General features: G+C 42.4%; 1 protein-coding gene across 3 annotated transcripts; it reads left to right on the forward strand.

The window, feature by feature from the left end:
* The first annotated feature begins 2,093 nt into the window (after positions 1-2,093).
* On the forward strand, positions 2,094-11,951 carry ASMT (acetylserotonin O-methyltransferase). Of its 3 annotated transcripts, XM_065649347.1 has the most exons (9): positions 2,094-2,685; positions 3,255-3,443; positions 4,593-4,767; positions 5,939-6,068; positions 6,835-6,903; positions 7,937-8,055; positions 8,808-8,948; positions 10,210-10,332; positions 10,981-11,951. In XM_065649347.1, the coding sequence occupies exons 2-9, from the start codon at positions 3,372-3,374 to the stop codon at positions 11,190-11,192; spliced, it is 1,041 nt and encodes a 346-aa protein (XP_065505419.1). In that variant the 5' UTR covers positions 2,094-2,685; positions 3,255-3,371; the 3' UTR covers positions 11,193-11,951. The 3 variants fall into 3 exon arrangements, with proteins under 3 accessions (XP_065505419.1, XP_065505412.1, XP_065505428.1); XM_065649340.1 differs by lacking the exon at positions 2,094-2,685 and having other exon boundaries at positions 3,124-3,443; XM_065649356.1 differs by lacking the exons at positions 2,094-2,685; positions 10,210-10,332 and having other exon boundaries at positions 3,124-3,443.
* Positions 11,952-13,116: the final 1,165 nt, after the last annotated feature.

Genomic DNA, 13,116 nt, shown 5'->3' on the forward strand with positions numbered 1-13,116 from the left:
AAGGTTGCATGTGTGATCTGCCATTTCTCACCAATAGACGCATTAATTTTACTAAATCTGCTTTTTTTGTAGATAATTTACTTTCAAATGCTATGCAAGACTTAGTAATTATTTTTGTGTAGTATTTGTCTGTATTGTATCATTTAGGCAAAGAAAAAATTATCACCAAAATAAAACTGTGGAGGTAAAGTTAACAGCTTTAGCTTGGACATGGTCTAAGTGCTATGACAAAAACCTTGATGGGGTTTTCAGAGAAAGCAAGCCATTGCAATTTCATCTTCATGAGTGCATTTGTAGCTTAAAAGGAGCTTAGGCTTTAAGCCTCACTATTTACTTGGAAACAGCAACACGCTGCGTGTGGCTTTACATCAGTCTCATGTCAGTTATCTGCAACCTCATCCCTTGTATTTTGCTACCGGTAGTAATCCCATTAGATGATTACATCTGGTGTCCTCAACAGACAGGTTCAGTCATAACTGAAAAAGTACCTCAAGTGGGTTTAATTAACTGTGTAGTCATTTGATTACCAGACCCTCTTGTACCCTATAAGTTTGCCGTAAGTGAAGTGAATTTAAGGCCCGGTAGGACATGCTAGTCTACAGCTCTGCACATAACCGTCTGCTGTTTAGTCAAAACTATAAGAATCAAGGGTTGAGCATGTTCATACTCATGAATCTTAAATGTAGCTGTACTAAATGTCCCTGTAATATCTGATTACAAATCTGTGGCTGAGGCATTTGAGGAAAGTGATCCATAAGCTGGTGAGCAGCAGCTATAGCTCCTCCTAGAGTCATTTTGTTTAGCCCAATGGAAATGTATACTTCAGTGTGGCGAGCATTTGCTTCCAGCATGGCTGATGGCCTGGATCCGAATAGCTGTTATGAAATCAGTTATCCCAAAAGTGGCAAATGTTTACGCTTCAGCAAAATTGCACCAATTTGTTTCTCAGTGGCAGGCAGGCAGACTTGCAGAATTGGCCTTTGGCAGAGAAATATTTTTTATTTTCCCACACCTTTCTAATCTCTTTGGCTAACAATACTTAGCTTTGGCTAGTGATATTTATCTATGTACAATTTGTTTATCTATTTTAATTGGAGGAAAGGGAAAGCTATTGAGGGAAAGCAGTTGACCTGGTTATCTGTATGGGTGGAAACTTGGAAGTTTCTGAGCTTGCTTTTGCCATAGGACTGTTTTGGGATGGATCTGAGGAACTGAAAAAGCTCTAGCATGTTCAGTCAGAGTGGGTCTAGATTTGGGCAAATGAATAAACTCTGCCGGCTTGCATTTAACACACATGCAGACCGAAGTTCCTGAATACAAGTTGAGCCCGTGCACTATCCTTGAGGTGGGGATAGCCAGGCAAAATGTCTATTATGAATGTAATTGTGTTCTTGAAACTGTTGTCCAGCCTTTTCCTTCAGAGAAGCCATGCCTTGTTAAATACAAGCTGTACAGGTTCCATAGTCACTCTGGCAGAGAAGTGTGTTGTGATCTCCAATCTCTGCGGTACAAAATAAACAGAACATTAATGTCTAACCTGTACCAGACAGTGAAGTGTGATACACTAGCAAGGCAATGGCACTGTAGTTCCAGGCTACATTGGCCAGGATGTGGCGGTCTAAGTGTTTCTACAGTTTGGTGCTTGCTATAAACTAGGTGTTTGGACCTAGTGTTCTGGTAAAACAGGACATGCCATGGTGTTAGAACATACAACAAGTACTGTTTCTGAGCTGTGTACAGAGGGGAAAAAGGGCGATAACTGACATCTGTTCTCACCTGAGAGTTGCAGTGTGTGCCTGAAAAGCTAAGATTATGGGCATTTACAAGCCGGAGCAATGAACAGTGGGGCAGAGAGGTTTTAGGAAAGTAATCCAGGGTTTTAATTTTCTGATGAAAGGCTTATGAGGTATGTTCTGTGTAAAGCTGGAATCCGTTCCACATCTTGCGCTTGGCAGTCATTTCATTGTTTCTTCGCAAGGATTTTCTGCATGCCTCTGATTAATTTTGCGAAGCAGGGGTGGAAGACCACAGCAGCCAGCTAGAAAACATAGAACATTTTGTCATCCCTCAGCACCCTGCTCTGTCAAAACATGCCAAAGCACAAGTAGAACACCCCTGCCCACCATCACTGGCAGCTACCAAACAAGCATTGCCTTCTAAGCCGGTATGTGGGGAGATACCTGCAGAATACAGAAATAGAACAAGAGAAGATTTAATTCCTTGCAGATTTCACGAGTGATCATTGTTAGTGCAAACAAGTCACTGCAACAAAGCAGCACAACAAACAGACTCTTAGCTTCTCTTTGGACTGGCTGTTTCTGCACTTAGGGATGGGGTGTACCCCACAGCCAGCCCCAGGGTCACCTGGAGCTGTGCAATCACAGCACATTTCCACTCCCCTCTGGCTATGCCTCTGTGTTTCTTTTATCCTTCCCATGGGCATGGCTTGCAAACGAGGCCAGGGAAGCACACCCAGGTTTTCCACACCTGGGTGGAAATTATACCAGGCACAGACTCTGGTGGGATGCTTTCTTATTCTTCAGCTCCTTGTGTGGAGGATTATTTCCTCAGGAGCTCTCGCCTGCTCCTTAGTAGTTATGCTGGTTTTTTTCCTTGCATGGGTAAGGTCTGAGCCCGTGGGTACATGACCCAGAGCCTGAGAAAATCTCTTTGAGCATGGTGAAGGTAAGTCCTGTGCATATGCTTGAGTAGGGAGTGAGTGGAATTAGTCTGTGAGAGATGCCGGGCTTGGTCAGGAGCATGCTGTGACTGCTTTCAGCTGAGCTGATACTCCTTCACTCTTACACCCCTGGGAATGCCCACATTTCACTTGGAGAATTGTGTTGCCAAATTGTTTTCTTTCCTTTGGGGTCACATCACTGGGCTGACTGACATATGTAAGGATTTCTATTCTTGTGAAGTCTTCCAGCATCAAAATGCCAGCCTGATGGAGTAGACCTCCTTTTGAACAAGCCCTGAGTAAGACTCTGCTTTGGTTTATGATCTCCCAGTACATTGCACAGAGTTCAGGTTCTTGTTGCTTTTCTGGACTGATTTCTGGTTTGCTTGTGACAAGCTTTCAAGTGCTTCTGAAGTACCAGCGTGTTAACTGACTGCAGAACTGACAATACAAGCTTTAATCCGCACTGCTTCTTTAGCCTTGTACTTGATGATGGAAGAGCCAAAGAAACAGCTGAATCTGGCAGAAAGACCCATTGAAGCCAAAGAACTCAGCTAATGTGTTTTGTAACCAGTGTGTTTCTCAGAAGCAATAAGATTAAGTGGATCAGCTGGTGTGCTCAGTGCTTGGTGGAAAGAAGCTTATTTAAATCAAGAGGACCAGAGAACCTGTGCCTCAGTACAGGACGAAAATGGATTCCACAGAAGACCTTGACTATCCTCAAGTCATCTTGCAATACAGCAGTGGATTTTTAGTCTCAAAGGTAAGAAATATAACTCAGTCTTGGATAGATGCAGACAGAAATATTCAAGGATCTTACATTAGTGAGTTAGGATGTAACTTTTTGGGAAGCAAACCATCTCATATTAAAGCATCTGGTCTGTTCATCTAGGCAGGAAGGAAATTTGAAAAGAAAAAAGATTTGAAAGTGACCTGACCTCTCGGAGTAGACTTAGCATTGAGATTCCTCTGACGTCTGGGCTCTTGGATGAGCAGACCTTGTCTCTGTATGACGCTTTATAAAAAACCCAGTTTATAGCTGAGGGCTTGCTGTCTGACTGCCTCAAATGTGGGATGTTCCTCTGGTGGTGGGATTTCTTCCCAGTTTTCATTTTTGGAGTTTGAGAAACAGAGAGCTTACTTCAATTGCCTTTTCCCCTTCTGTTAAACCATACAAAGAACAAGACTTTTCAAATGTTTTCTCAAAGAATATGCTTCCCTCTCCCATGGTTTGTCTCTATGTACTGTGCAGAATGCTGAGCTTGAGAACTTCTCTGTTTTGCCTCTTTTGAGGTGAAATTAAGAGTCTGGTATAATGGTTATTTTCCATACAGCTCTTGATTAAGGCACAAAGGTAGAACTAGTAGTTCCACGTTCCTTATTTTTACTGATGTTATTTGCCTTTCTGTGTGTGTAAGCATATGGGCATAAAATTATAATATCCAGTGCAGTTGAGATATTTTTTCCTCAATTACTATTCAGTTGCCTTACTTATTGTCCCTTGCTGCACCTCTGGCCAACATGGTAATGCAAGGAATGCTCTCTGGGTTGTGCAGACACTGCTGCATCCTAAGATTCCTGAAAGGCAGAGCTGACAGTAAAGAGAGGAGAAATGCAAAAATCCTTTTGCTTGGTGAGAAAGAGGAGTGCCCAGTGCTTTCCAAATTAATGCTGGTGCTATGTTTTTGAGAAACGATCTCAACTTTGGTTAACCTATGTTCTTACTGAGGGTAAAAGGAGCTTCAGTATTATCAGTGTTTGGAGAAACTTCAGTTTAATCATTGGACTTTATATGAAATATGATTTTTACATGAAAAAAAGTGTATATTTTCTCTAACAGAACAGGTTTAGAAATGCAATAGGCTTTGGTGATTTCACTTGATCTCTCATTCCCACCTTTGCTTACCCCCAGGTTATGTTCACTGCCTGTGAACTGGGGGTGTTTGATCTTCTGCTGGAGACAGGAGAGCCTCTTTCTTCAGATGCCATTGCTGCACGTTTGGGTACCAGCACCACGGGGATGGAAAGGCTGCTGGATGCCTGTGTGGGACTGAAGCTCTTGGCAGTAGAGCTCACACAAGAAGGAGGTAATAAAGGCAGGAGGAGAAGAAACTAAATGACTTAAACCTCTCATGGTTTTGAAAGTGAGGCAAGGTGTGTGGGGAGAGGTGATATCTTGCGTTAGGCCAGTTGCTGTTGCTGAAAGGAGGAGAGAATCACTTGAGAACACCATCCCTTCTTCAGCTGAAAGAGAAGCAGCAAATGTCAGCATCATTAAAAGTGTAAAGTAAAACCCAGGTGAAAGGCTCTGTGTCTCTAAACTTTGTGCAATAGTCTCAGGTGACCTTGGAGAAGATATTCAGGGTCTCTGCAGAGCTGGTCTCATGAAAACTCTGAGGTGTGAGTGTGATTTTTAAACCTTAAGATAAAATGCAAGGGTAGATGGGCAACAACATCATTTTAAAACGTATTTTGTTTTTCGTTGAGGTTTTGCCACCATGTGAAGTATTTTGTTAGGTTGTTGATCTGAACTGAGAGATGATTTAAGTTTGCCTGTGCATCAGAGACCTTGGGTCCACGTGGTCAGAAGGCATCTGTGGCCATCAGAAAACTGGTCTGGACTAGCCAGTCTTGTAAGTTTGGTTTAGGGCTTTTACTGTAGTTGCACAATGAGTTTAGGGAGAGCAGGTTCTATCTTTTATATTCCTTTTGTATGCCAGTCCCATAGGTGAGTGATACCACTGCGGATGCATTGGAGGAAGCAGGGGAGATTTCTTTGAGTCCTTTAGACATTCATCTGTCTGCAGAAGGTCCTGCACTAGTGAACTGAGAGGATAGGTGTGGTTGGCATGTTGTTTTGGGGACTTGTCTCCCACTTGCTGACTTTGTTGAGCAGAAAAAAGACTTGTCTGCAAGGGCTTCTCATTGAAATAGAGCATACCAAAAGTGTCCTCTGATAGCAGAAACCCATAGGCAAATGATGACCCTCATAAGGCATTCCTCTTGCTGTTCTTGAAGTAAATGTTTGATGCTGGAGTAAGTGTGGGTAGACAGTGTTTACTCACACTGAATAGGGCAACACACATTTCAGCAGCCCTCACCCACTGCTCATTGCAGTGAAGGGATTGATTGTAGAAGTGATGTGGTTGTGTCTTTGGTCATATAGAAGACTTCTGGTGATAAATAACATGCTGTACAGTGGAACTGGCAAGGTGGTGTATCATACATGTTAGTTAATGTATTTATTTCACCCTTTAGCTCTCTACAGAAATGCAGACATTTCCAACATCTACCTTACAAAATCAAGTCCCAAGTCTCAGTATCATATTATGATGTATTACTCCAATACAGTCTACTTGTGCTGGCACTACCTGGCTGATGCTGTGAGGTAAGGAATTTGTGTGGCTGCTCTGAGTGGTGTGTTTCTGGGAAAGGGCACAATGAAGATATTGACTGGGTCTCAGAAAAAACCAAGAGTTCATTTTGGCTGTTAACACAGCCAGTATATGTTCGTGTTTTTTCCTTGTTTTCCCTTTGTGTGTGTTCTTGTTTTCCTTTTTCTTCTGAAGGTAGAGATGATCTAGGAATCAGCTTTATGTGTGTTTGACCTTCAGGAAAGCACTTCATCATTACAGTGGGAGTAATCATGGCTAAGGATACTTCTGTTACAAAGGTGTATAGGAGTACTTTAATATGGGGCTGGAGTCTCGCTTGTTCCAGCCAGTGCAACTGGTGATCAAACATGGTGTGTGTGATGGTGGTGATTGCACCAGTCTTGTATCTTTGCCTGAGATGTGTTCCCATAAATCATAGAATAGTTTGGGTTGGAAGGGACCTTAAAGATCATCTAATTCCAACCCCCTCTGTCATGGGCAGGGACACGTTCCACTAGATCGGGTTGCTCAAAGTCACATCCAACCTGGCCTTGAAAAGTACTAGTCATTCTTGTGAAAGGCTGAGAAATATATCAGCATATTTGGGGGTGGCAAATGGGGGTGCCTTTATAGCCATTACAAATAGACTGGCATATATTATATTCTGTACAAAGGTGAGCACCTTCCACAGTGATGAACTAGCTGAAACTACAGTTCCATGGGGTGTTTGGGGTAAGAGAAAAATCCACGCTCTCATGCTTTTTTTGCTTGCTATTTTAGAGAAGGAAGAAACCAATATGAAAGAGCTTTCGGCATTTCATCTGAAGACCCTTTTGGAGCAATGTACAGGTAATCATTAGTATATTTATAGAAATCTAATTCTTCTTACTGTAGATAAAAAATATTTTTAATTATGGCTCAGGACAATTAAATATGATGATGGGAGAATCCTACTCATCAGAACCATCATACAGCATTTTCCATTCTCAACAATATCCATTACTGGGACACTGTCTGATATTCTGAATAGAAGTATATAATTTCTTATTCTGAAAAACTGTTGTGGTTTAGCATGGCAGACAACTAAGCACCACACAGCTGTTTGCTCACTACCACCCCCAGTGGGATGGGGAGAGAATCAGGAAAAAAGGTAAACCTCATGGGTTGAGATAAATACAATTTAATAGGACAGAAAGAGAAAATATTAATAATAACAAGGATAATAATAAAAACTTATAAAACAAGGAATGCACAATGCAATTGCTCACCACCCCTCAAATGATACCCAACCAATTTGCAAGAAGCGGTACTCCTGACCAGTTCCCCCCAGAATATATACTGAGTGTGATGTCATATGTTATGGAATACTCCTTTAGCCAGTTCGGGTCAACTGTCCTCACTGTGCTCTCTCCCAGCTGCTTATGCACCTGGCACTGCATGAGATGCTGAAGTCCTTGACTGCTTAACAACTAACACATCAGTGTGTTATCAACATTATTCTCATACTAAATCCAAAACACATCATTATACCAGATACTAGGAGGAAAATTAACTTTACCCCAGCTGAAACTAGGACAAAACCATATCTCAGGTCTCTGGCACAGAGGCAATGGTAGTTGAAGGAAAAAAAAAAATCCCTCAGAAACCTGAAAATTAGCAGCCTAATAAGCTGTTGGACTTGAATAGTATTAATTCCCGGTTGAAATGTGTGAATATATAGCTGTACCCTTCTGCTACAGTAAGACTCAACATAGTTTTATATGCAAAGAGAATGTATTCTGTGTCAATAAAAACAGATATTAGTGTTTAAGATAAAACTTGTAATAGTTGTATGACAGAAATCACCAAAGATATTATGTGCTGTGTCTGTTTGCATTACTAGATCAGAAGAAGAAATGCTGAAATTCATGGCTGGCCAGAACTCAGTATGGGGTATATGTGGCAGAGATGTTCTTTCTGCATTTGACCTTTCCCCTTTCAGACAGATCTGTGACCTGGGAGGTGAGTGTCAGATCTTTAACAAGCCTTTGAACTGTCATCTTTTACAAGCTCTGAAAAGAAAAATAACTCCTATGTTATATGTTGGGTACAGCAATGGAAATCAGGACGTATTTCACAATCTTGTCAGCAATAGAGAATTTTACTGGTTTGCTTGGGCTAAAAAGAGAAATGTGAGAGTGATGAGAGCATTAGGAATCTCACTGTTTTTCTCTACAGAGTGTCATTTGTGTGAGTAGTGTCTTACTCCTCTGTGTACGTGGCAGCTTTGGCATTTTTTTCTTGCCTTGCTTGATACATTCTGCTGGTGCTGGACTCTTTCCCCCCTTCCCTTCAGCCAGTGTCGTTGAGATATTATCTGCAGCCTCTTACCCTGCAGCACCTGCTGTCCCAGTGCTGCTGAGCACTGCCAGGATTCATGGGACTCATCCGGCTCCCTGTTGGGCTCTATCGCTGCTTCCTCAGTGCCTGGTTGAGTGGCTCTGTTTTTCATTTCTCACCTCCCAGTACCTATAGGTGGGTCTGGCTGAGGGGGTGCATAAGAGCTGTAGGGCTGGTGCTGAACCCACAGGCCTGGGTGCTGGGGGCCCTGGAGGTTCCTGCAGAGCAAGTGGAGACGGTGGCCTCTCCTGTCCCTCCTCTTCCCCTTTGGCTTCCATGAGGCTGAATGCACCATTGCCTGCATTGCTTTGTGGGGATGGTGATGAACAGGTTAGTTTTGTGTCAGCACTGACCTTCTTTTGCTCTCTCTAAAGGAGGTGGTGGAGCTTTGGCCCGAGAGTGTGTTTCTTTGTACCCAAATTCCATGGTCACAATTTATGACCTGCCGAAAGTTGTGCAAGTAGCCAAAGAGCGATTTGTTCCCCATGAGGAGCACCGTATCTCTTTCCATGAAGGTAGGTGTGGACAGCAGTGTAGTGTTGTGACAGCTATGGCTCCTGAGCCCTTTGTCTCTGCTGAGGTACCATACTGGAGACTCAGGTCTCCAGCTGCCCCTTATGCCGGACTGCAGCCTCCTCAGGCCAGGTCTATGGTTCATTGCTACCACAGGGCTGTCCCAGTTGTGCATCTGCAGCTACCTTCCATTAGAGACACAATTCAGTCATTCAGCAACCCAGAAGCTGTTTACTCCTGAACAGAGCTATTTGATTTCTCCAGAAGAAGGATACTTTAACAACAACAAAAAAGTCCTGCAATTTTGAAAAACTGTCATGCCAGGTTATAGATCTTCCTAACACTCTCTTTTCTCCTGTGAAGACCTCCTGGCAGATGTGTGGGTTGCCAGGCCTGCTCTGAGGAGGGGGTTTTCCTTCTCTGGTCATGACTGATTGACTTTCAAGTTTTAAGATGCTTCAGGCTTTGAATGTGGGAGAACTAGCCCATAGTCCCATTGCCTGGTCCCTAAATCTTATATGGTCTTTGCAGTATCTATGATGAAAATGAGTGTAGGGAGGTTTAATTTTTAATGTTTACAAAAGCCTTCAAGGTGTTGGAATGACTTAATATTGCTTGAAGCTCAGAAAGCAGAAAGAAGCCTTGAGGAAGGAAGTGATTATATAAATACAAAAATGGAGAAACACAGGAAATGTTACTTGTGCCAGTGGTGCAAAGAAATGGGAGCAGAAATGAAAAAGTCAGATGCAGAAAGAAAAAACTGAATGCAGTACACTGGGTGCTGAACAAAAGGCATGATGATGAATCTAGTGCTAGGAGGTGAGAGATGTGTGTTTTTTCCTTATGGATTTACCTCTGTGGTTACTGAAGTTCTTTGAAAATTTGCTTAGATAAAGGAAAGTTAATTCATTTTCTTCATGATAGAAACCATGAGAAACTGTCTCCTCTTCTTAAAGCTTTATGAATCTGAATTTCCGTCATTAGAGAAAACCTAGACTCAAATGCTTTCTGGTGCATCAAAAACTGTTTCAGACAAGCTGCCGCTCTTAAAACATTTCTGACCTTATTGAGACTAAACAACAATAAAATCCCCTCTGCAGTGCCACAGAGGACTTTTACCTGGTAACTCTGTTGCTGTCTGATATGGGCGATGGACGTGGCAAGCCCAGAGTCTTTAGAACTGGACAGAACTGAAAATACTTATTTAACTCAGTCCTCTGTATTTTGGGGATTTTGTGTAACACAAGTATTCTTGCTTTACAGGAGACTTCTTTAATGATTCAATTCCAGAAGCTGAGCTGTATATTTTATCCAAGACACTGCATGATTGGGATGATGACAAATGCAGGCAATTGCTGACAAAAGTCTACAAGTCTTGCAAACCTGGTAGGTGTGAGCTCTTGAAGAGCAAAGCGACTCATGCCTGTCAGTAATGTGAAGCACACCAGTCTTAATGCTTAGTTTGGGTGGCAGAGTTTCATGCAGGCGTTTCTGGGCTTAGCCTTTTTCTTTCCTAAGTCAGCCATGTGCATCTGAGCTAATAAGCCTGCTCAAAGTTCTCCTTATCTGGCTTCCAGTTTTACCCTCGTTCTCTACAGGGACTCCTCTTTCAAGGTATTTAGGTGTAAGGACTGGGGATTTGGGTATTGTTTAGATAGACAGGTGTACACGTCATAGAAAGTAATCCCATTAAGCATCACATTGAACCCTTGTGCTTTGAAAACACTGCCTACAGAACTGGGTTCTCAGCAAAGCCAGTAAGCTCCTGTGGATTTCAGCTGGGGGAAATGGGAAATTTCCATCCCAGCTGTAGCATCTCCTTCAGCCCTGGCATGTCAGTACTTAGGTAGCCAAGCAGAGGCACACTCTGATGCTTTTGCTCTTTCGTTGTCTTCTGTGATGCTGGAATACGACTTAATGTAGAGATTGCTTCTTCCTAAAACTAAAGATTAGGATCTGGCCTAGTAACTCAGCTGTAAAATACCTCATCTTCTCAGAGCTCAGCCTGGGTTTTATTTCTGTTAATTTACCCAGGTGGTGGAGTGCTGCTGGTTGAATCACTTCTGAATGAAGATAAAAGTGGCCCTTTGGAAACCCAGCTGTATTCAATGAATATGTTGGTCCAGACAGAAGGAAAAGAGCGAACAGCAGCAGAGTACAGCAAGCTTCTTGAGGCAGCTGGCTTTGGAGACATTCAAGTCAAGAGGACTGGAAAACTCTATGATGCTGTTTTAGGAAGGACATAATAGCACCTCCTGTATGTACCTAACAAGACAGTGGAAAAATGTGATATTTTCTTCTTAGAAGACAATCATCAACTTAGCTTTTAGTTAAGACAGACAATTTTTTGGAAGCTGATACATTGTCAGGAGAATCAGTAATGAGGGACCTGGATGGATTGTGAACCTGGCAGCCCGATTAGGGCTTGCCTTTGGAAGGGAGAGAAAGAAATCAACACCTGTGTTCTGGTTTAAATGAAATCGAGTTAATTTTCTTTAGGCAGTTAGGAACTCTTCTTTTTCACACCTAGCACAGTTGTTGTTTGGATGTAGTGTCATGGTTGAGACGGACAAATGACATAGACCAAGTTCTTCCAGGATGAAAGTAGTAGATGCCATTTAAGCAGGAACCTCTAAATTTGATTTGTGATTCTGAATATGTAGTCAAGGTCCAACGTACACATCTGATTCTGAAAATTTTTTAGCATAAAAACAAAAAGGGGGAATTGTGGGGGACTACAGTGGGTCCGTGGATTCCCTGATGGAGGGCATGGGAACAGAGATCAGCCTTGAAGATATTAAAGCCTACCCGTGAGAAAGATGGGAGTAAAGGAGTATCCGGAGATATTAAGGTGTACCCGTGAGAGAGAAGGGGTGTACCCGTGAGAGAGAAGGGAGTAGAAGAGTAACACTGATGATAGAAGAATTAGCCAATGAGATGTTACTGCTGTAACTTGTAACCAATAGTGAAGAGACACATGAATTGGTAAAACTGTATAAAAATGCACTTGTGGCAATAAATGGCATCTACTACTTTCATCCTGGAAGAACTTGGTCTATGTCGTTTGTCCATCTCAACCACGACAATGTAGTTTGAGAATAACTCTGTCCCTGTGTGTTATCTTCTTAATGTTTTTCTTCAAGTAACTTTCCAGGGGTTTTGAGTTGGAACAAAGAGCATGTGAGAACTCACTGTTACTAAGGTCTTTCTGGGCTCTTTATCTGAAGATGTGAAGCAGCCAGGAAGGGAGGAAGGGATGGGGCAGATCTTGACTGATATCCAGACAGATCAATAAGAATATTCCATGCTGTTAGCGTCACGCTTCTTATTTAATGAGAGTTGGGTTTTCTCGCTGGAGAGACCTGTTGTGGTTCTGCTCCATTTCAGTTGAGTTCTGTTTGGGAGTTCCTTTAGTTCAGTCTTTTACTGTTCAGCTGTTTTGTAGCTGGCCTTTGGGCCTTTCTGCCTTTTTGGTCTTTTCTTTCCCTGGAATTGGCTGTTCAGGACCAGGCTGCTCTCTCTCTTCCCAGGACTGGCTGCTCAGCATTGATGGAGTTCGTGAGGAATTGCATTGAGTATCTTTCATATGCTACTTCTATTTTATATATATTAGTAGTAGTATTGTATTATTTTGTTATTTTATTAAACTGTTTTTTGTCTCAGTCCATGAGTTTTCTCCCTTCTTTTTTGATTCTCTCCCCTTTTAGTGAGGAGGCAGGGAGTGAGCGATCAGCTGTTGTGGTTTTCATTGCTAGCTGAAGTTGAACTGCGACAACCTGTTCCACAAGAAACATATAGTTTGTCTGCTTCTGATTTTTTTTCATTCTTTCCAATTTCAACACTGTATCTGACAAAAGCATAGCTGTGTTTGTACTTGGATTCCTGCAAAATTAAACTGATCACTGTTCTGAGCTCTGTTGCCTGCATTTTCATTCCTGTGAATTGATTTACTATAAACAGACCAAATTCTGTTACCTTGTGGTTAGTTGTCCTGGGTCATTGGGGGAAGCAACGAGGGGAAGTGGTCTGAGTCAGGTGACCGTGAATTGATGAATTGGAGTATTCCATCCCATTCACGACTTCCTGGATATAAAAGGTGGAGACCAGAAGGACTCGCTCTCTCTCTTCTGCTGGGTCTTCTGCTGCTTCGCTTTGGCTCTGCTTCTTCTC

The sequence above is a fragment of the Caloenas nicobarica genome, chromosome 1 (assembly GCF_036013445.1).
Source record: "Caloenas nicobarica isolate bCalNic1 chromosome 1, bCalNic1.hap1, whole genome shotgun sequence".
NCBI lineage: Eukaryota > Metazoa > Chordata > Aves > Columbiformes > Columbidae > Caloenas > Caloenas nicobarica.

Excerpts from the sequence above, each read along its gene's own strand:
- ASMT (XM_065649347.1), top strand. The coding sequence starts at position 3,372 with ATGGATTCCACAGAAGACCTTGACTATCCTCAAGTCATCTTGCAATAC. Across the intron at positions 8,949-10,209 it reads CCGTATCTCTTTCCATGAAG|GAGACTTCTTTAATGATTCA; the intron begins GTAGGTGTGGAC and ends CTTGCTTTACAG. Across the intron at positions 10,333-10,980 it reads CTACAAGTCTTGCAAACCTG|GTGGTGGAGTGCTGCTGGTT; the intron begins GTAGGTGTGAGC and ends TAATTTACCCAG.